Below are 24,831 nucleotides of genomic sequence, written 5' to 3'. Positions count from 1 at the left end.
AATATTCTACTGGGAAACTATTAAGAAACGATCATAGGGCCTTGTAGGTTTTAAAACTAGATTGCACACACAGAACTTACGATGGTTTGAGGTAGACCTCTAGCACGTTGGGGTCTTCTAGGAACTCATGGATGCGAGTGACGATGTCCTCAAAGAGGGGTCTCTGGGTGGAGTCTTCCAACCAACACGCAGAGAGCAGTTCCTCGTAAACAGCCAGAGGACAGTCCGGAGGCACTGGCAGTCGGTATCCATCCTTCACCGCACTCAGAATCTGAAACATTCCCATATAATGCCCAATATACCGCCCGTAAAAATGTCTTCGACCTCAACACGCATTTTTCAGCTTTATTTCACTTGGATTGTCACATTTGATCAAATTTCATTGTTCTGAATTCGATCAAAATTTTCATTTATCTGAATTGGGTCAAGATTTCATTGATCAAAACTTCATTGACTTGCGCGATCTATCTAGTGTTCTGCAATCACTTGAAAGAACTCGGAACACAACTTCAATTATTTCACGACACGACTTCAATTAAACTTTCAAATTGCGGCCAAGACTGCCACTTCTGCGTACAAAAATTGGACCAAAATTAACTTAGCTGCTTTTTTTTCACGCTTATTAAAAATTTGATGCTATATCTGAGAAAACCTGAAGAGACAAAATGGTTACTTACATTCGCAGAATCCCACTTCCAATATGGTCTTTGACCATAGCTGAAAACTTCCCACGTCACAATTGAGAAACTCCACACATCACCCGCAAACGTTGCCAACTTCTGCTCGGCTACTTCGGGTGCCAGCCATCTGATGGGGACGAGAGGGTTTGCAGAGTTGAGGAAGTCGTAAACGAGACCCTCAGTGTTGTCAACTGATCGACACAATCCGAAGTCGGATAGCTTGCACGTGACTGGTAGCACCTGTTCCAATGTGTGATAGGGGTTCATGTCTGCCTTCTGGCGACCCACTAAGACGTTTCTGGCAGCCAAGTCCTGAACACTCATAGTTTAACCATCTACCCGCTTTCAGTATTCAACTTTGATTAGCTATTTTATATCTTTATCAAAATATAGTTTATATATACTTGGACTTTCTGAACTTATTAACACATGTTGTAAAATCCTGTCATTCAATAAGAAACCACTGAGTTAAAAACGTGCGTAACTTTTTTGAGCAGCAATAGCAAGTCAAGTCAATACAAAGAATCGAATAGGAAAAGTTATTAGGAAAGATCTGTTCATCAACCTAAAAGTAGTAATCAGCCGATAGGACTCGCTTCTCTAACTGAAACCATTTCAGAAAACATTTGAACAGTGATCTGCTTTAAAAGCATGCGCATAGGGTATGCAACGGATGCTTTTTTATAAAAATGACACAAAACGTTACATTCGATATCTTAAAGTGTGGTGAAAATCTGAAAAGAGCACTTTTAGGATAAATTGGCTGAATATATGCAACTTTACCCTGTGTACGAAGTTGTTGTTGTGCAGGTAGTCCATGGCATTGGCCACATCTAGTAGTATGCAGAGAAGGCTAGAGGCAGAGAGGGGAGGGGGTGGTTGTGGAGTACCAGGTGGGTGGAGGGTGGGGTCAGGAAAGGCTGGTCGGATACAGTGGAGATACTGCTCCAATGAGCCATAGTCCATGTACTCCATCACTATCTGCTGCAACTCACTGCTGTCCGTTGCTATAGAAACACAACAGCTCAGAATAAACTACTCTTTCAAATACAAAAATTCGATATTACTCATCACTTTACGAAAAAAAAAATCTAAACAGTATATACTTCACGAATTACGCATTTGCTGCGTTATGAACGGCGATTCTCATTTTTTAGCGTTTTGAGGCCTTGACCTAAATGCAGGTTTTTTTTTCAAAATTCATATGTCTCAACTTTATGTTTCATAAGACTCCAAATGTATTCTTTTCAGCACAAAATTATCATACGATTTTCAAATGTTTTCGGACACCTCAGCGATATGGTTCAAATTTACATCGAAAAATAAAAGTAACATCGAATTTGCAAATTTGGAGGGCTGGAACAATGAGTTTTCGTACGTTATGTTGACACTTACGTTGAACAATTCCAATGAGTCTGACAATGTTGTGGTGTTTAATCTTGGCCATGATCTCAATCTCCCGTTTGAAATCCGCAGCATAGGCTACACTTGGCTCTTTAACTGCCACTACTATGCTGCCTAGAGGTCCACCGTGTCTCTCCTGGTAGGAGTATCTTGCACGGAACACAGTCGAGAATCGACCTGGATAAACACATTCACAATATACATTCCAAACAGTCGCCAAGACACACATTACAACTAATACACAGATATACATTACAACCATTTATCCTTTTTTTCTCAGACGAAATAAATATTCCAAAATATTAAACCTATTTTTGGCTCACGCCACATGTTAATAGGTCAGTAAGATCTAATTTTCCATATATTGTGTCATATTTGATGTTAATCATTACATCCAGAAAAGGTAGGTAAAAACCCGAATGTCTGCAGGGATGATCTCTAATGACCCTATAATTAAATCTGACATAATTGATGATTTTTCCGATGACAATAATCAGATCCACAAATTCGTGATCAAATATGTGATATGCAAATTTTGCTAAGGGAAAGATTTTTGCGATTCCATAAAATGACTACTGAGGTGTTTTTAGAATAGAGGGTTGCTGACCTTTTCCTATCTGTTCCTTGCAGGAAAGCTGGCTCTTTGAAATGTTGTTTTGGACAAAGTCAGTGGGTGCTCCGGTCTCTCGCTGGAACGTGTCCAGGTCATCGTAGTTGTTCTCAATGTCACCACCTAGAAAACCATTATCAAAAATAAAAAATCAATAAAAGATTTCTGTGCTGGGTCAGGAAAAAGTTAACAGTCATCCGAGTAAGGGTAACCATGCGATACTAATTGTAATATAACATTGCACGACAACTGATGTCCGATTGCTTTCCTCCAAGATCAACTTATAAGGGATTGTAAGGATTGTCGCCTGACGGTTTGGAGTTCGATGTCGGCAGTGTCATGTTGTGAGGCGGGGGGAGTGGGTTAAAGTAAGGACCCTCTTTATGTATATTGTTTACATACGTCAGAGGGATCAAGAGACTACCAAGTATATTGTCATTGAGTTGATTTTGTTCATCACGCCATTACACCACGCTCTTTGCTGTTACATTTGTAAATATTAAGGATCTGTTTTGTGATCCCGGCGAACTAACATCTCGCATTCGAAAATAAAGTTGACGATATATTTTTTTTACTCAAAGCTATACGATACCAAGTCAAGTAAACTTCGATATCAAAAAGAAAAATCAAGAAATGGAAAAGATTTCTAACCGATGATAGCTAATTTTATGAACTAATTGATTTGTTCATTCCTGATTAGACTAAAGTGGGGGAGAACACCAGATACAAGCTGTCATTTGATGACCGATAAATATGCTTAGCAAACTACATATCATTTGCAACTAAGTTTTCGAATTCTTAGAATTGGCATTTGCCATACCGTCTATGTCTCCAGCACCCAACAGGTGTTCGTGTTGTTGATTGAACATAAGTGGGTTCATCCCAATTAGATGTCCATTTGCAGTGGCAGAAGCAGCTGGATGGTACCCCCAAGTAGACACCCCATAAGGGTACGCCTCGTGTCCAGAACCATAAGGACCAATGGCAGGGTGCTGTTGCAATACACCTGTATGATGTGAAGAAGTGACAAACCCATTCTGTCTGCCATCTTCGTTTAGAGAGTATTTGAACTTGTTCTGCTTCCTTTTCTTGGCACGTCTGAAACAAAGACCATTTTTAAAAAGCAGAAAAAGGATAGACATTTGATTGCAGTATGACGTCGAAAATATCAAACGTTAAATTCAATGCTATGTTTGCAAATCTAAAAAAAATCGCTTGTTAAGGGGTAGACATTTTTTTATGAGAGAAATCTTTAAAAGCAGAAGTAATAATGTTTTTCAGAATGATAATCTCAACAAAACTGACAATTACGAGTAGAAAAAGTTCGTGATATTTACGAAGTACATGGCCCAATTATCATTTCTGATCCCATTATCATTTTCACTGCCATGTGGAGAACTTAAGTTAATCGAGGTTTAATACACAAAAAACAGTTCTACGCCCAAATTCCCCATAGTTAACCGAGGCAAAATTATGTAGCTAGCTCAAAATGCTGAACGTGACCTATTTCATCATTAGTGACCTCAAATGATGTTTTAAACCTAATAACTTCACACAATCAAATTAGCAACGTTGTCGTCACTAAGGTAATTAGGTCACGCATTCATTTTCGGGCCCTGTTTTCTATCAGCTTCAAGACCGTCATATACAAATCAAGAAGGCTAAATTGTTGTGTGCGCGGCACAGAATGTTCCCACATTCGCATTTGAAAGCATGATACATCATATCAACATATCTGAAATGACATTGCAAAAACCCGTGCTTTAGCATCAACCAATATACAAAAGAATAGTCTTTTGCACTCAAATTATTAATAAAAGTTCACATAAGAATTTTCCTCAAACGAAGTTCTAATAAAAATAACTACTAAAAATAAATCATTTAAGTTTCCTTTTTTGGCATTATTGACCGTTTGGATTATGCAGTAAATTCTCAGCTCATTGAGAAATTAAAGACTAACAATTGTTATGTCAAACTGATGGCTTCCGTATCAGTGTTAAAACTGTTTTAAACTCTCTCAAAAGAAACTTTTGGTTAAAAAAAATTGGTAATCGTGACTTAAACTTTAAAATTCAATAAATATACAAAGTTTTCATATTTTATCTAGATAAACAAAAACAAACCCGAAAACTATCCTTAACAGCGGAATTAGTCATGTGTACTCAGAAAGGAAATAATTTCAGTACGTAAGCTGGAATAGTAGTTTCCATTTTGAGTGTCGCAATCAATTCAATTATGTGGCTTAAATTATGAACGAAGCAAGCGTATCTCAATTTTCTCCTTAAATATGTTTTTGGTAAGCAATTAAATGTGTTTTTGGTAAAACGAAGGAACTAAATAGCAGGTAGAAGTCAAAATGAAATGAGGCAGTAATATAAAAAGGCCGCAAAAGCAGGTAAAAAATTGTTTGAAAAAAATGAGACACTTAATACAACCTCAAAAAGTTTTGTTTATTTTGTAAAACTAGTTTTTTGTTTCAATACTCCACGAATGAATTTACTATTTTTTGAGCTGCAAACCTTAAAAATTCAATAAGGTGTCACAAAACTTTTTGTCAAATAAGACAGAACAAAAAGTTAACAAGGAGCATTGAAAGGTAGACGAAAAACATTTCAGGCGAAAATTTGAGAGCTGATAATTCAGCAGTGAGTTCAAAAAATTATAACCTTTTTGGACTTATAATAGTAAAATTTTTCCCGAAAAAAAACGACACATTATTTGCAAATAGACAAAACGACTGACCAATTGAATCCTGATTTGCCTCAAAATGTTCTCATTGAAAATTAAAAGGAGCTGTCAATAAAAGTTGGGAGGTAGAGATAAAGTGAGAAAACATACGGATAAAATCGACAAATTTTATAGTAACTTTTGGAAAACACAAATTTTTTCTCAGCAGGTTAATTTCATGACTTTAAATAAAAACACTAGTTACATCAGGATCGTTTTTTTACAGTGCAGATTGCTAACCACAATGATGATCAGGTATATCACCAAAAAAATTATGAAAAAGTAGAACTAAACAAAATTAAAAGAACAATCGTTTTCAAATAAAAAGTATTAAGCAGAATCATAAGTGAATTACCGCAGCTTTAACGAATTAATGAAGCCAGACAGTAACAAAAAAATGTAGCATTTTAAAATCAGTCGTAAAGACATCTGACATTGAAAAGGGGATCACAGCAAAAAAAGCAATCAAAACATCCCACGTCGACGAGAACTCGCAAAAAACATTTCTCCTAAAAAATGGTTGTTCAGGGCCTGAAGCTGATTTTTTTTCGCGTGTGTATGTGTGTCTTAAAACACGCAATCAATTTACTTCAAAAATATTAAAGTGTATGAAGAACACGTTAGAAAACCTGCACTCAAACACAACCTAAAATTTCTCCGATGGTGAATCAGTAACAGCTCTCAGAGTACAAGAAGCTCTTAAAAATTTGAATTAAATGCTGTTTAAGTGATTGAAACAAGTATGGTATGAAAAAGAGAACTTCAATAGTGACATAAATTAATTGTTTATTAACAAATTAAACAAACAAAACACAGATCTCAATTGATTTTCTCCCTGTTTTCCAGGACAATAACAAACATTGAAAAGGAACTCAACATTGGATAAACAGTTAGCTGAAAATGGGTGAAAACATTTTCAAAATTCAGAAAAATTACTAAATATTGGCCAAAATATTTTCTCAAAAAACACATTTTTTTAAGTTTTCTTCTAGACGAAGACATTGACAAAACGACGAAGACATTGACAAAACGACGAAGACATTGACAAAACGACGAAGACATTGACAAAACGACTAAGACACTTTTTTCAAAGATAACTGCCAGTTGTCCAATCCAAAATGATTGAATTTTGACCAAATACTGAATAAACTTGATTAAAAAATCAAGCTAAATTGCGTTAATTCAAAACAAAATTCTTAAAATTTCTACGTAGTGAATATCTAGACGCAGAGAGCTTCTAATTAATACCACATATATTAGTCTGAGATGCCCTCAGAAAAGTCATAAATTGTCTGCATAAAAAAGTGGGGTTGGCATACAGTTCTCCCATTTTTTCAAAATACGTGAGAACAGAAAAAGCATGTGCTCGCTATTATTTTGAATATCAATTTTTCTTTCGTATCAAACAAACATTTGCGTTGTTGGCCAAAAACGCTCACTGCTGTAAGTGAATTTATGATCCAGAATTCTTATTCAGCATGTTATTGTAAATTTTAGTGGGGTGCAATCGTGGTTGAGTTTAATATTGGTTCGACCGATTCACTTTCAACTTAGAGTGACTAATCTTTGTCTTGGGTTTAATGAATCGCCGAAAATATTGAAATCTTTTTCGTGCGCTTATAATAGTTCATTAGTGAAAAAATGGAAGAAATTTTCAAGCTATGCCTATTTTTCCATGAAATTCCGTTAAAATAATATTTAGGCAAATAGATGCATCTGAGCTGGCTATTTACATGAAAAACTCAGCGCAGAGAAAAACTATGTATTTTTGGTACATGTAAAAGGCTGCATTCGCTAATAAAAGCAATTCACTGAAATTCAAAATTTCTGAAAAAGTGCACTTCTGGTGTAAGAAGAAATTATAAGAAGTGCATGAAAAGGCAGAGTTGGGAAAAGAGGGATTGTAGACACACTTCTATTTGTGGAAGCGAGTGATTCATTGTTGCAGGCAGAAACCAACTAAAACAATTTCTCGCCCCCTCTATGTCCCCGTGTCTTGTCTTCTACGGGGGCCTGTTAGTGTCCGTGTGAAAATGAGATCAAATCAAGTCTAGTGGAAAATCGGAGAAGATAGCCTGAGTACGTATATCTCAACTTAGAGAGTAAACATCCTCGGGCCAAGAACGAATAGAACACACACAGTATAGTCAGGTTATAACTCGGGTTATATACTGTTGGTTATAAGTGGTAGGATAATAATGAAAAGCAAACTTAGTCTTTCGCTATTAAAATAACTTAGCCCCAAACTGCCATCTTCTTAAATGCTAGCTTACCACCTAATGGAGAAGCGAACCATTGAGGCAAAAATATTTGCACTCGCCATTTTACGTATACACTGAATGCCCTAAGCAACAGAAAGAGATAGGTAGATATAGAAAGTGCATGGTCGAGAAATAGGCGCATAAGTCGTTACAAAATGACGGTTAGCTGATAAAAGCTTAGCCGGGTGCTGCTGGTCGATTTAATATATCAGCAGCGTTTACAGACCGGCCGGCTTTCCACCATTTGGCGCTCAAATCCCGGATTATCTGTCCTACATTTATGGCTACATTTTCCCTATTCATTCCTACATTTTCTATCTCTCTTTTGCTGTTCAAGAGAGAAGGAAAGTGGCATTCATACACACAGGGATAAAGGAGATTTTCCATTATAAATTCTCCCGTCACAAAGGTACAAAGCCAACATCCTAGGGGCCATTAGGGGTGGGGGTGGGGTGGGGGGGGGGGGGGTTGGTGGTAGTTGTGCTCGATTATCAACTACAATTGTACCCTTGAAAGGCACGATCTCAAAGACAAAAGCAATTGTCACCTCGCCTAAACTTTCGGGAGGCACTTAATTTCCTTCCCTTCCCGGTAGAAGCTCTTCAAATTGAGTTGTCAAATTTGATTTGAGGCAATTGAGATAATGGTGAGAATATTCTGACATGTCCTCCTTCAAAGCTAGAGGATATGTTGAATTTTAATGATAATACATGTAGCTGGCTATATTGAAGTTGGCAAAGAATACACAGGAGAATAAACCATTCATTTTGGAATTAAATTTGAGACGATTTATAACATTATCTGGTTTTCAAAAATATTTTGACAATGGGTAACAGCGGAGCTTCGGAACATTTGGTATCTAGGGAGTTGAACTTAATCTTAACACAAACTGACCAAATTTACCTGTTCGAAAACTTCTCTGGTCTAATTTGAAGGAGACAATGTTGTGTTCAAAGAGCAAACAGGATACCATATTCTCGTTGTTTTCCAAAGACACAACATGAATATCTTAGAACATAACTTCTCACTCAAAAAATAGCTTCAATGAAAATAAACTTAATTCAGAGCATGAAAATATTCCCCCTTTGGCTACATTTAACAGGTTGCAATCGCCAAAATGTCACTCAAATTATTGAATTAACAAAAATCGGGTACAAATCTATTTTCTATAAGACGCTTTGCATCAGAAGAATGAGAGCCAAAAATTCTGAAGAACCAAAAAGATAATAAGTGTTAACAAAAAGTAATGCCAAAATCGTGGCACGTTGCAAATTTTTTTTGAATTCGAAAATTTCACTCGGAAATTTTTGAAAAGTTGGTTTTGACTAGGGAATCAACTTGCAAGTGTTACCCAAGTCTTGGCCAAGACTTGTCAGACTTTTTTTGAGACTTGCCCAGTACTGGAAAACGAAATAAGACTTGGATTTAGACTTGCCTAGTACTGATATAGACTTGGAGTTCGGCACGGGTTAGCAATTTTTCTTTCTGAACTCAAAGCATTACTTCCATTAAAATGTTTAAAAAAACAATTCCATAAAACCTCCCCAACCACTGACTATTTAAAAAATACAGATTTACTTCACGAACATTTCCAAATACAATAACCCCTCAAATTAGTTGAAAGCACAACGATACAAATCACTTTTTGCGTCACTCACAGAAGCTTTAAAAGGTTCAAAATATATGTAACTAAAGTCCTCACTCATTTTTCGAGTTTGTCAGGTCAACAAAAATAGCAAAAATATAAAGCTGTTCCCGATACATTAGAAAAAATGAACGACAATTGGCTAAATCGGGACAAATTCTGTTCTTTAAAAGAAATACTCAAAACAAATCAGATTTAAAAAAAAAACAAATTTTACAATACCAAAAAAAATATCAACAATCTCGTAGACATTAATTATTTATCAATAACTTAAATTTCAATTTCACAACTAGACATAAACAGGGTTTGGATTTTCGGTCTTTCAACACATCCTCGAGCGACAACGCTACTAAATACCAAAGTGCGTTCATCAAAAAAAACTTTTCCACATCCTTTACTTGTGCAGGATTATGCAGACTTCCCGCGTAGTTATCCAGCATTTATCAAAAAATGGTTCACTGAGCCTTCATATTAGGATAGTTTAACCATTTTCGCCCTAGCCCAAAATACATTTTTATCGATTCACTCCAAAGATTCAAAGCTTATAGTTTAGTACTGAGTCTTATCATCAGATCTCAAAAAGTATCATTGGCCACTGAAAAGATTTGAATAAGCAAATTCTTATGAGATTTTTTCTAACACATGAAGAAGGTCACACAAGACTGCCGCATCTTTGCTTAATCCCCTCAACAATAATCATTCTATCTGACATTTGGAAGAACAACCATTTTTTCCGGGTATTCCTAATACAAAAAAAAAATGAACAAACCGTCTTCTAGTAGAATAAATGAAATTAATCAAATTTACCCTTGATTGTCGTTCTTATTGTAGTCGCTTGAAAAAATCTGGTCGTAGCGGCTTCCTATGGGTGAACAAAGCAACCTATTCACTGATTTCAGATGATAGCTAAAGTTTTTCACGACTTTGGAATCAAATGTTTTAAAATATAGACGTATTTTTTTAACTTTGCACCTTGATATTCTTTTTTGTCTACCTGTTGCACACTCTCATTAAAAACAAGTTACAAATCACACTATTAATGTTGAAGAAAGGCACAACTGAATATATCTAAGTATTTCGTTTTCAAGGGGCATCAGCACCGTTTTTCGCATATTTAAATTTAACTTTTAATTTTTGTCGTTCTTTTTGTAGACGTATGACATTGTCTGAATATTACAGATCTTGATGGCTTTCTTTGGAGAAATACAGAAACATATTTAATGATTCCAGTTGGAAGCCAATGTTTTAAAGTTAATTGTTCTCGAAAAAAAAACAAGTGTTGCCCTTTTGTTTTTTCTGGTTTACTTGTAACCTAGTCTTATTATCCAGAGTTCAAACATAACATTATTGGGGTTCAAACAAGGTGCAATTGATAATATCTTATTTTAAAGGTATAAATTATGCTATTAAAGGCTTCTACACCCTATTTCTCGCAAAATTTAATTCAATTTTTTTTGCGTTTGTATTTTTCGTTTGTTTTTCTAGACGTACGACATCTTCTCAATAGCGACAGGTCTCAATGTCTTCATATGGAGGTATGATTGAACAAGAACGTATTTAAAGATTTCAGTTGATATCTAATGGTGTTCACTATTTGATATTTTTTGTTCTCACAAAATATGAACGTATTTTTTTAACTTCACCATCTTTGTTCTTTTTTTCTATTTGTTGCCGAGTCTCATTAAAGACTGGTACCATGTTGTTCTGAGTGCAAAGCAAATTAATTTGTTTAAATTAGGTTTATTTTGACGCTATTTTGAATTTATTATTTCTTCAAAAACAGACATTCAGCAATTTTTATTCATACATCTATTATCTCTTCCTCGTTTGCTAGACAGTTAAGCCAAAAATGTGGATGCGCGAGGTCAGAACATTATGTACAAACGCATAATACCGAGCCTTCTTGCTTAGTTTTCTCGCCAATTACTTTTTCTGGTCGCATTGCCTACACTTACTAATCATTATTATGAATTATATGCATCTTAGTGTATCTACCAACAGCTCGTATATAATATTTGGCGTATAAAATATTAGGCGCAGGCAAGCTAAACATGAGGGAGCATAATGAATGGACACCATGAGATCAAAAAATCAAACATAGCAGATTAACTTAGGACGAAATTCTCTCAAAGGACTTGATATCACAAGGATATATTTGCAAAAGGATATATTTAGATTTTTTGCAAAGTCCCAGTTAGTGGTGAACCAACAAAAAACAGAATATATTGTGTTCAGCACCAGGAAGAGGTTAACAAATACTGTTCTGAATGTCGACAATGAAAGAATAGCAGAATCAAATAGTGTGAAGTATCTTGGCGTAATTATTGATAGCAAACTAAAATTTGATGGATAAGTGAAAAAGATTCTTCAGAGAATGGCCTGTGGAATAATAGTTTTGAATACACTAAGTAAAAGTTCAACAGAGAAAACGAAAATCTTATTACTTAATGCAATAGTAAAAAGTCATCTACATTATTCCGCTCTAATTCTGATAGGGTTGCAAAAGTCATTACTCACAACTTTAGAAAAACAATTGAATTGGGGAATAAAAACCATTTTTAATAGGAGAAAATTCGATCGGTCTACAGATCTCAAACTTCGCAACAAAATATTACCGGTTTCTTTTCTCTTGAAATATCAGTGCTCAAAATATTTTTTTCGCTAACTCAGCAACGATCTTCCAGCATATAAAATTGAACCTCTCTCTACCATGAGAATAAAACAACATGACAGGTAAAAAAAAATAACGTTCGATATAAGAAAGAACAATAAGTTTTTAACTGATTCTTTTATTGCACAAGCCATTCCAATTTACAATAGTCTGCCTTCTAATATTAGACTGAAAACAACATCGAAAGCTTCCTTAAAAAAAGAACTGAAAGAATATTTTTGGAAAGAATTTTTGAAGGACCCAAAAGTAACTGATATAAAAGATGACATTGAAAGCATTAGATTTTAATTTTATTCCTTAATCTTCATGATGTACATATAAAATTGTGAGAACATTTTATGCTCGCATTTTAGGCCATTTTTTTTACTAATGTAAGGTCAAATTTTTAGTTAGGTAATTTAATGATTTTATAATTTTACATAATGTTATATTCTTAACTTTACATTGCCTGTTTTACCATTTGCTTTTTATTCTTATGTGTACCAGAGGAAATTAACAATGTTCTTTTTTTGAATTATATATCTTGATTAATTTGTGGACGAACGTTTCCCCATTCGTTTCTTTAGTACCTGCAATTGCGCACGTTTAATTACAGAATCAAACGGCGGATAATGTTTGAACAAACGTAGATTAAACCTCCAAATAGCTGTCGATCCCAAAAGATAGAGAATAAACGAAGTGTAGATTAAAAGTCAACTTAGCTCTGGCATTTATTCATTCCAGATGGCGGCCAGAACAACAAACGTCCGCCCGAACAGTATACTACACTCTAACACAAGTTACACAGAAAATAGTGGCTGGCAAAAACATCCAACCTTGGTAATGAGGAGATAAGGAAACAGAGATTGTGATCTGCCTAGCTATGATTTGACAGCAAACACCGCCACACTTACACATACATTCACAGTCAGCCCCAACTTACTCACATTAAAGACAGACTAATTATGCTGACCAAACAATACGAGCCTATTTGACCAAAATAAACACATTAACTCCTTTAATCTTGGCGCCCCAAATTTCTTAAGCAGCCGCATTAGATCAACACTGAAGAAACCTACTTCACGAACTCAATATCGACTGACTGATTAGTAGGCGAAAGAAACCTTGACTTGATAGCAGGGCTTGATTAAACTGAATGAATTCAGATTAGTCATAATTAGAAATTCAGTCATATTAGCTATGAACAAATAGTTGATATTGCAAACGTATGAAATGAATGACCTGTTCAACATCAAACGCAAAACATGTTCTCTTCAGCTTTTGCTGCATGAACGAGGAATTTCATACATTTAAGATTTGATTAAGAATCATTAACTTAACTAAAGACGTGACTATTGGCGACGGTCACTGAACTAAATTAGCGGAAGAGTCGATTATCCACAAATCTACATAGAGCTATCAATGAGCATTCACAACTTAAAATTTCTATGAATAGAAATGCACAGTTGACTATTTTTTTTAAAAAAAAAATTATTACTATTGTAGCATCCGAGCGTTTGTTGCCAGCTTTCTCTAGGCTAAATAAGTTAATCTTAAATAGGTTAATTAAGTAACTTAAATAAATTGAATTTTTGCTTTAAGTTTTCATCAAATGCGGGGTACAGTACAGGACAAAAAGTTTTGATTAAAAAGTTGAATATTCTATCGGGGCGACAAGGAGTGTCGGCAAAGTCGCCCGTACATAATGTTCCGACCCTGCTCATCGACATTTTTACATGATTGTCTACCAATTGAAAATATGTTCGAAATTTTCGAGACCTGCCAGTATTAAGACAAGATAAACATTTAATAACAACAAAAAAAGACAATTTTTACAGCAAAAACTCAATACCTAATTTTGAAAGAAGTGAAAAAAGTCAAATGCCATCAAACAAACCCACAAGTAAAAAATCACTCGTCCTTAAAAAGAAAGCATATGTTACTAATGAGACTAAATAACTAAAATAGTCAAGGTTCAAAAATTCATTTCAGAACACAAATTATTTCAAAAATCACAGCAACCATCAGCTTTAAACTAACAAATTCTGACATATCTCCTTCAAAGATAATAACATCCTTCTTTGGTGAAAATAAACCATGGTTCAGGACAAAATAACAGTAGATACAGAGATACTCAAAAACTTGAGATACGAAAACGAAGTGTTGGAGCCAAACAAATCTTAGCTATCAACTGGACATTATATATTATTATTTCAGTTATTTATTTTATTATGCTCAATATACAACAGGTTGATTCAATGGGACCTTTTCGTAGGGCATAAGTTGAAAAGACAATTGAAAGAAAAATACATTGACTATTTACATACTTAATGAAAACGCATACTGGCTCAGTTATCAAACATCGGTTATAACACAAAAGCAATAGGCAGACCAGAGTTTGAATCTAAAGAAACTGGATGGTACCTCTCACTGATGAGACAAAGCTACAGATAGGCAAAAAGAAGAAAAAGGAACAAAATCCAAACCAATAAAACCATTAGCAGTCATTTGACGTCATTGAATATATACAATTGTACTTTAATACAAAGCAAATGAAGCCTGTCATTATTTAAAATATTTATGACCACAAAAAGAACGAAAAACACCAGAAAAAACTAGAAATCATATTGAAATTGCGAGGAGACTCTCAAAGCTATTAAAAAACTCTCTAATACAAGTCTTTGTATATATCCTAGAGCCTCTTTTCAACAACAAATAGATCTGTCATTATTGTATACAGTGGTGACCTCGAAAAAAACCAAAATTCTGAACAAGTATCAAAAAAATAACAAAGTTTATGAAAATGTAAACTCATTGCGTCAAAGCCATTGAAACCAAAAATATTCAGCAGTAATTTCACTTCATTTTTAACTCCAAAAGAAGCTAGTGAGACCAGTCGGTAATCAGAATAAAACAACAGCAGTCAAAACATAAAATATGAATAAAACCTCATAAAATAACAACAGCAGTCAAAACCGAAATAATTGAATAGGGTCAATTGAGCGTTTTTTCAACGCCATTCATTGGCGAAGTTCTGGTAAGGTAACAAGACTTCAAGACCCAAAAATATCAAGAATCCAAATATCAAAAAAAAAATTCTGAGAGCTCGTATCAAAGTCATAAAGGTATTGTTAAAACGAAAAACAGCCAAACAGATTATTATTTCTGTTAGCAAAAAACTATATGGGATCTGAAATTAATGTGACCGAAGAATAAGTTAGCAGAAATGATTTTAAAATTGGGGTAAAGTTCAAAATCTATTTTTTGCATTTTTTTTCAAATAGTCGTTACAGCCATTAGGTATTAACGCAAAGCATTGAATAAATTCACTTAATTATCAATCAAAAGCTAATACCACTTTCAATTAATGGGACTAAGTCATAGTACTACAGAAAGTGTAAAAATACAGGCAAAGCCCAAAAAATCATTAGAAGTTTACGAAAACATTCGGTAACGAAGCCAAAAACCATAAGCCATTCCCCGAAAACAAAATGTGTCAATTACATCTCCTCTGAACATAAATGAGGTTTTGTCATTGCAAAAACTGATATAAATAGTGACTCTCTGTGAAACAGAAAACAAAAATCGTGAAAACTTTTAAAAAATGGATTTCGAACACTTGATTGAACGCAAACAGACGTTTTTTCACTGATTGCGTATTTGAAACACGTAATTTTTCAGCGAAAAAATTGAAAACAATTGGTACAAACACTTCGCAAAATGATACAAAAATTTAACAAAACTGACGCTAAAAATAAACCCAATATCACGTCAAATATCAAATGTTCACAAAAATTTAAACCTCGATTACTCCTCGAAAACGAAACTGAAAAAAAGTTTTTATCTCCAAGTCTATACTTGAAGGGTTTATGATACATATATTTATCTAGGATGAATATCTCAATCGTCGAAAATTGACTGAACAAAAAATCCATTCGAGAATATATTTCCTGCCCCTACTAAGTGGGGTTGGAACAACTATGTAGTAAAGCGTTGGCAGAAGGCTCTGAATTTTTATTGGGTGCAAAGCAATTTAGATCTTGTATATTTATCAGCCACTACGAAATTAAAAGCTTGATAACAATCAGTTCTAGTTTCCAGCTAAAAAACTTTTCTGCAATACGAGAAATAATCTAAATTTGTCAAAATTTGAATTAATGTAGCGAGATCGACGGATATATAGCTGCCACAGAGCCCTTTCCTCTAAGTACAGAAACCTCTTCTATGGGTCAAAAAATAAGGCGCGTTACTTGTAAACAAACAAAGGTCATCCACTTCGGTATAACTCGTATCTGAATTTTAACCTTGATTCATTGAAAAAAGGCCGAGCCTGTCTTAAATTTAGTCGGAATGCACAAGAATATAAATTTTGAAATCGTGTCTCACCGATAACGACTTTTTATAGCTCGCAAATCGAAAAAATTATGACATCTGTGACCACTATTAGTTCTACAAAGAAAACTTTTATCGACGATTCTTGTCCTGTAATCGCAATTTCTGATATCACAAAAGTTGCAAGTTGTATTGAAGTATGATGGTTGAAAATTTAAAAGATATATTAATACTATATCAGTGAAAACGATTTGGTAGAAAACTGGTAGGATTTTGAGAATGCAAGCAATCAGCGTACACGTATCAGCTAAATTTCTCGTTGATTTGACCCATTTCACAAAGCTAACTGAAGCATTTCATTTCTCATCAAACATACTTGACTCGCAAACCAATCATTTGATTTATAAAACAGCCTTAAAGAGGGCCAAATAAGTGCAATTTTTTTCTGATGTGAACGGAAACAAAGTTTCGCAACATTCAGTCATTATGGAACACAAAAAGTCCGCACATTTTGTCCATAACGTTTGACATACGTTATGAAAGGCATTACAAAATTATAAGTCAATGAATTTTTTGGAGGAGGGGTTCGGCTGCCAAGCATGAACACAAAAACACACGCGGTCAACAAAAGCCAACAGACATGAAACATCAGTGAAGTAGCATTACGTCAAATTCATTTTTTCCGGATGTAGGGAAAACATGTTTTATATGAAAGGAAGGAATAAAAAAACAAAAACCTACGCATTATAAGTTAAAACAAAAGAAAGGGAGAGAACTAGTAGTCCGTGTCAGTCATATGTTATTGTGTCTAGCATACTATTTGTGACTCAAAGTCCAGGCAGTAGATAGGAAATAACACACAGCACAGCTATACGAACATGCATTAATACATCTAGGGATTTAAAATATTATTAGAGCTATTAATTCATTTTTAACTTGAACTAATAGACAAATTTATCCATTATTCAAATGTTAAATCCATATCAGACAACATATGTTTATGCAGCGATAGATGCATACACATTTCCCCGCTTTGAAACTCAAATAAAGTAAAAATGGTTTTTACTAGTTGAGGAACAATTTAAACTGCTATGGTAGGAAACGCATTATTAAACCGTCTGGCAGAATTGGTGTAATCAGATCTCATATCGTAATTAATTTAATATGAAAATTGAGAGGCATACAGGCATTGTATGATTTGCTTTGTTAAACATCTGAATAATTTATAGATAATATTTTGAAAAGACACGGCGACCCATTATCTATCCCAGGCGCCCTCTCACCCCTTTTCTACCATGATATGAATAGCCGACCCGCCATGTTATCTAATTACATACTTAAAATGACAACTGAACTATTCAACGGTTTTGTACTAGAATATCCAAAAATTTGAAAACACGCGCCCTGCGGGATATTGCTGAGCATCTATTTTGACAATTTAATGGTTTTATTGTTCTCTGTTCGTATCGATACCTTACGCGCATGTAATAAACACGTTTTCTGCTTCCGCTCAAGCGCGGACGTCACAATTTAACGTCAATAAGTTAGAAACATGAAAAAGGAAGTTTTCAAAATTCAGAGCTCTATTAGGCCTATTAAAATAGTGCGCTGAAAAATGCAAATAAGCTATCAATGGCCGCATTAATTTGCTAACAATAGCGGCGCCATTTCCGCAATTAAAAGACTGAAAATTGATAAACTCTATTTACTAACTAACACAATTACCGAGTCAATTACTTAAAAGAATTATACCCCTGTTATTTACATCAAAGCGGGCTTATGTTTCTTTTAGTTGGAAGTTACAACCCGTAAGGGTAGGGAGGGGAGGGGGGTTAAAACAAATAAATGGTTTTAGAGGCGAGGAACGGGAGGAAATTCAGGAAAAAAGAGGCTGGTTCTAAATTGAGACAATGTTCCCCAATTAGAGCGTCGCTTCCCGAGGGAACTAGAGTTATAAGTCCGGGTGGTGGGGGAGGGGGGTATTTTTAACAGGGCACATAAGACGGTATAGTCGATTAGAACAGTCCCAATGTCTCCCAAAACTCAATTGTAGCGCCCTTTGCTTTGATCTACTTTGACAATGTACCTCCTTTGGAAATAGAAATGAACGTGAAAAGATGGCAAGCTGAAATAATTGACTTCTGGAGGAGAGGAAAAGTTCCTTAACCCCCACATTAATTCAACGAGATGGGAGGCACAAATGTAATGTAAACAGCGCAAAAGTTAACTGAACTCTGAAAACAATGATCAATTGTTCCTTCCTTACGCATTAAATCGTATGATTATAACTTTTTATGTAAACACAGCACAAAGCGACCGAATTCGTGTCCTTTCTGTACCTTGGGAAGGGCAATAATGAACCTGTCACGTCAGTATTTCACCCTAAGCTGTTAAAGTTGATTGATTCATCACCTTATCAACAACACCCACGCTCTAAAGCAGCCCTGTCTTGGAAACGTCTCTGGCTTCAACAATTTCTCGGTAAATTTCATCTCCGAAAAATCTTAGCCATGATTCACTGTAAACATTTGTTCCAATCAGTTATACAGCCCGGCAAATAACATTACGAGATTGAATTGGACAAACATATCATTATTTATTCAGTTCAAAGCACCGCCTATTAAATAAACGCAAAACTGTTATTAGGGTCATGGCTATCTGTATACTTAGTAAGGCCTACAAGTCCTGCAACTCGATGCAGAAATACTAGATTTACAATTTACCGGGTCCGCGTCTCAGTTGTTTTGTTTCGTTCAACACGATCTCATATATCAAATTAATTACGAGACGTTGATAATGGTAAGGAAAATTTTTGAGCGGTACAAAAAAATGTCAAAGATCTCAATTTGGCAAATGAATCGTTACCGATACACAAAAAATATCTACAGCGAAGTTGATTATCTACAAATTCTAACTTCAGATTGCCACAGGCAGCTAGCTGAACATCACACACTAAATATCAAAGAGATAAAACCTTTGATTATGTGGGTCGAAACTGAAAAAAAGTCTTGAGATTATCCTAGACTGTTGAAAACTATATGCTATAAATGTTTGAAAAAACAAACATAGCCGGTAGATAGCTGCAATAGCTGCGAAAAAAATAGACTTGCGACCCGTATAATAGAGATAGAAACATACAGATACAAGTTGAAACATTTTTCGACGCTGCTCAAAAAGCTATATAAGAAACATTTAGCGGTAAATTAATATAGCTTGTCAAAAATAATTCCGCAGAAGCCTTTTTGTTAGGAACCTTTATCACACATATGAGTTAACTGAAGTTTTAAAGTGCAAAAAGTCATCTCATTAAGTGAGGTAAGTCACGTTTGATGAAAATCTAATCACGCAAATGACCTTAAAGGCTTTAGCTACTGAGAGAAAGAAATGACTTCACGTTCGCAGATGTCGTCAACCAGAGGAAAAAGTAATTCAGAAAATTTCACTTCAGCCTTGCTGAGTGAATAAATGTAAAACAATAGGGCGTCAGACGACGAAATACAAAACATAGCCGGACAAGTCCTGACCCACAAATCAAAGAATTTTCATTGACTAAAAAAACACTAGACATAGAATGGATTTTGAATGGCTTGGGAAAGCTATTTAGAAAAAAACCTAATCATAACAATCGAAAATACTGTAAAAATCAAGGTCAAAATGCCGCGTGTGAACAAAAAAATCAATAGAGAAGTCGATCGTTTTAAACACAGATTTTCCACTCCAAAATCGAGTGAAAAACATCACTCCGCAAAACCACTTGATTCTTCGCTCTACTTTATGTTCTGTTTTGGCGTGACCAAAAGCACAACTCCAATTTGACTTCAACAATCGTCAAAATGTGTGCACAGATCTTTAAAAAAACACAGTTAATTCTCATTCAAAAATGATTGCCGATAATAGCATTTCGAAATAATAAAGGCAAAACAGCTAGTAAAAGTAACTGACAACAAAAACTGATAAAGAACCTGATAAAACATTTTGTTGAGAATTGCGGCTCCAAAACAATTAGCAGCATAAAACTTTCCACACTGTTAAGTCTCATTCAAAAATGAGTACCGATAATAGCAATTCGAAATAAAAAAGGCAAAACAGCTAGTAAAAGTAACTGACAACAAAAACTGATAAAGAACCTGATAAAAAACTTTGTTGAGAATTGCGGTTCCAAAACAACTAGCAGCATAAAAATTTCCACACAGATAGTTCTCATTGAAAAAACGACTGCCAATTGACAGAAAAAGCGACAAAATTTTATATAGAGAAAACGAAAGAAATAAAAGAACTTAAGGATAATGTAGAAACAAACAATTGTTCAAAATTATCCAAAAAATGCTATTTCCAATCCATTATTTGGCAAATAAATTATATTAATGCTTTTGTGCAAGCACTTAGCCCCTCATCCCAACACCTGGCAAAACCAAACAACAAAAAAATGCAAAGAACGAAAAACAATCCCGGAATTATTAAGGAATTTGTGTTATTTATTTTTGTGAGTAATAGCATCTTTTATATGTTTTTCTAAAAGGTGCACCGACCTCCAATAGCACCTTTTAGGAAAACATATAAAATAAAAAAGCTCCAAATTTGAGATTGGACATTAAAACCATAGCGGAAAGCTTAAAATGGACAAAAACAATAAAAAAAGACCAAAATCGGCCAAAATTTGTTTAAATTCATTCAATTGTCTTTAAAACAAGAACTCAAAATCAAAAACAGTGGAACCGAAAGCCAATCAAAACAACTAGAAAACCTAATTTGGACCACAGAACTCCCCAAAAGCAATAAAAATTTTAGGAATACAAAAACTGCTAAAAAGCGTAAAACATGGCAAAATGGTTTTAAAAAAAGCTCAAAATTGAATCAAAAACATCATTTTTTGATTCAGATGGTCAAAATGGCTTTCAAACTCACTACTGTTTGTTTGGGTAAACGATACAAACATCGTTGATCGAAAAATGCGTTTAAGCTAAAAAAACTTCATTGAAAATGCAACACGAGATCAAAAAAATTTGCTCGCTTAACGAAAATGTTTTCACGCCTATTTTTCTCACTCTCTCGAAAAGTATAGCATTAACAGAAAACTATCTTCTCTCTGTTTTTCAGCAATTCGATTTAAACACTATGTTTTCACGCATATCACTTCCTTTTTCAAATACACTCCAACAAAATAACCGATCAAATAAAGACGCTCTACCAATATTTCTCTTCCAGTCATAAAAAAGACTGCGCCCCAATACAATTCAAATTCTTTGAATTGTAAGAAACCAAGAGCACCGTAATATAGCTCCGCTCATCTTACAGCTTTTCAACTATAATTGTTATTGCTACAGATTTGCTATTTTCGCATATTCCATATACAATTCCTGCAAACGAATTCATAGCTTAAGGTTGCTCTATCCAACAGCGCAAATTTAAGAAGGACAACCGACAAATTCTTCAGTGAATTATTACTGGCCAATAATTCCCGCTTCCAAAATTAATACAGCATAATTGTGCTCCACCAAATATTGTTGATTGTAGCAGAACGAAGGTACTCTATCAAAATCATTCAAGCATTACTAGGGTACGCCTTAGTCTGCATATACAACATATAACATCCATCAAGTGGTTTCCAAGTAAATAAGCATACAAGTTCAAGAACAGAGAACCACAAAACCAGAAAATAAAACCACAGCTGCGCATAATCTACCAAACTGATTGGTATAGTTTTGGCTCAGACCATTTGTTTTCATAGCTGTAGCTTTCATCACAAAGCACTCGTAACTTTTTCTATCGCATTTACTACGCGCCTCATTAATGAAGTCGTAAAAAGCAAAGACAATTTTGCGGTCATAACGGAATGTGTAATTTGTGCAACTCATTGAATTCAAAACAATGACTAGAAAATTGGCTTTTAGAGCTGGTCACATTACGTATCAAGTGAGGGCCAGAATTTGACAAATTAGTAATTCAATTGAACAAATTAGCAATGAAAAGATGAAGAACACTTAAAACACAATGATCAAAGCCAACATGAAGCTGGATGAATCAAGAATGAATGCTAAAAGGGCTGTTGTCTGAGAACAGGAGGCCAATAAATTGCTCCTTCTGAGTAAACTACAGCCCTCGAGAAACAAATGTTTTGGCAAAGCCCTTTGCAAAAACTTACCGTGAGAAATACAGCTTAATCATACAAACATAGCCGGCATTTTGTCGGAAAAATTGCCGCCGTTGACCTCACTGGCCACCTTTGGGATAGAAACTGTTAGAAAAAAATAAAGAGAAAAAGGACGACAGTAATAATTTTCTAAGTGTTACAAAATGTTGTAATTTCTGCAGTTTTATTAGATTAGATAAATATGCTGAATTCTGAAGTTGGAGAAAAATGCATAATACTAACGCCTGCAGCAGTATACTCTGAGGAACTTCCATAACTTAACTGACGAAAAAAATGACGACAGCCTAGTTTTCTTATAAGTTTCGAAAAGTGTTCTAATTTCGTCCGCACTTTCATTAGATTCAAAGAATGCGGCGAGTTCAGTTTATATATTGGAGGACAATAAGCTTAATATTAACAACGATTAGCAGTCTACTCTAAGAAACTTTGATAACTTAATGCAATAAGTCTTTAAACATTAATTCTTAGTGTCCGGGGCTTTATTGGTTTATCCTTTCTTTTGATTTCTTGATTTCACCTTCTTACCTAATACGTATTTGAGTAAAATTTCTGAATCAATTCTAAATTCCATTCAGTTGAAACAGAGAGTGAGGTAAGTCAAACGTGAGAAGTGGTGACTTATGTAAAACGAAAAAAGAGCACCTAAATTATAGCCGTTGAGAGTGTGACGGCGGCTATTAATCAAAGTTTATTAATTTAAAAAGTTTATCAAATTTTATTAATTTAAAGTACACTTTGTATTCTAGTGTCACAATAAATGAGATTAAATCTGAGGTCAGCAGAAAAATGAATTTTCAGAGCACAATTTCTTTGGAACAAAATTTCTGACGACTTTTCCTCCGATTTCAAAATCTCTAACTGCTAATGTTTATTCTACTAGAAGCAGTAAAAATGGGCAACTTATGAAGAAAAAATGTGTCAGAAAAACTGTTGAATTGTGGCACACTCACAAAATGACTTCGAAATTTTTTGCTTCTCGTCTTTTTGGCCCCATTACATTCCTTCTGACACTTATCCCGTCACGGTTTGAAAAACATTAGAAATATTCTAGGAACAAAAAATATCTTTAAATTTAGTTTTAACACGCTATTGATAATCACTTGTACAGAAAAACACCCTAGCTCAACAATGTCAGAACTTACAAATCTGTTATTTAAAATGATCTTTCAAATTGTTAAATAGTTCACAAAAGCCTTAAAGAATCCCGAGTTTCAATCAAACTTATTATTTTTGAAAAATCGGTTCGTGGGTTCCAATTTCAATAAAAGTCAGTATTGTGCATTCCGACATTATTCGCCCGCTCTAAATCTGACTTTCACGTTTAAAAAAAAAACAATTTTTTTTTGGAAATTAATGCGAGCTTTCCTTTCTACGGTGCTACTGATATGAAAACTGATTTAGGCTTCGAAAAGCGAGCAAAACTAAATTGTCATGAAAAGCAAGCAAAACCTGAAAACAAATTGTCAGCGATAGAAAGAGCTTACTTTACAAGAGTAAAGAGTTAAATGGCAGTTAATTATTCAGCATTGATTCAATTGATTATTGGAAATAACATTAACCTACTTTGGATATCATTAACTACTGCTAACGAGTACGGATCTCTTCTGTCATTGCCCCCACCCACATCCATTTGAACCCCATTTTACATGTACATGCATAATTTTTGCATTTCATACACTTATGCACAAACGGCATTTAAAATTTAATGGACCAGCGAAGTTTTTAAAAATTTACGGCAATTAAACTCGGCCGTAATTTTTCTGACAAATGAAAACAAAAATCCATCTAATCGTCCATCGGTGTCGGTAGTTTACTGACTAAAATAGGGGCTATGTCTGGACCAAAAATTACATATGGGGGACAAACTGGTTATATAGGACTGGGTGGCAAACCAAAGAAGATCTAATTGGGCAATCTCTTTTTGGGCAATCTCTTTATGATTGGCCTGACCTGGCTTTCTTGCGTCATCAAGTTAGTTGATTCGGAACTTGTTGTAAGCGCAATTAAGAGCGCTGAAATCAAATAGTCAAGCGATAACATGAACCGACGAACGTCGGACAAATTGCTCTCGAACGACACGCGGAGCTATTTAATTCAGAGGGGGGCTGTAGCCCAGATAATTTTTATGGGTGCAAAAATTTCGATCGAGTTTATAAACAACAACTGAATTTTGCGTCTGGTTTTCTACTTCATTAGAAACAGCCAGTCTTCAACGTGCTAATACTAACACTTTTTTAATAAATTTAATGGATCTCGGGAGGCATAAATCAACAACAATGGCTGAAAATTGTGCGAAAGAAAAAAATTTTCCTCAAAAACCAATAAGTTCGATAAACACACAATTAATATATAGTTTTTGGTCGGGACACCA

At 34.7% G+C, this 24,831-nt stretch overlaps 2 protein-coding genes across 2 annotated transcripts in view; both read right to left on the bottom strand.

Annotated features, from left to right (window-relative positions):
* LOC142354692 (uncharacterized) overlaps positions 1-24,831 on the bottom strand; it is a 361,988-nt gene that overhangs the window by 91,314 nt on the left and 245,843 nt on the right. The gene's annotated exons all lie outside the window — the stretch shown is intronic.
* LOC142354549 (ephrin type-B receptor 3-like) overlaps positions 1-24,831 on the bottom strand; it is a 60,032-nt gene that overhangs the window by 7,275 nt on the left and 27,926 nt on the right. Inside the window, exons 11-16 of the mRNA XM_075406869.1 lie at positions 3,515-3,792; positions 2,692-2,817; positions 2,076-2,261; positions 1,464-1,687; positions 678-992; positions 81-271 (exon numbers count right to left, since the gene is read on the bottom strand). Of these exons, the coding sequence (XP_075262984.1) occupies positions 81-271; positions 678-992; positions 1,464-1,687; positions 2,076-2,261; positions 2,692-2,817; positions 3,515-3,792 (1,320 nt within the window). The remainder of the gene's footprint in view (positions 1-80; positions 272-677; positions 993-1,463; positions 1,688-2,075; positions 2,262-2,691; positions 2,818-3,514; positions 3,793-24,831) is intronic.

Source organism: Convolutriloba macropyga, chromosome 15 (genome assembly GCF_964194025.1).
Source record: "Convolutriloba macropyga chromosome 15, txConMacr16.3, whole genome shotgun sequence".
In the NCBI taxonomy this organism is placed as follows: domain Eukaryota; kingdom Metazoa; phylum Xenacoelomorpha; order Acoela; family Convolutidae; genus Convolutriloba; species Convolutriloba macropyga.
The sequence above is the reverse complement of the archived record's forward strand: the minus strand, read 5'-3'. Positions and strand labels throughout refer to the sequence as shown.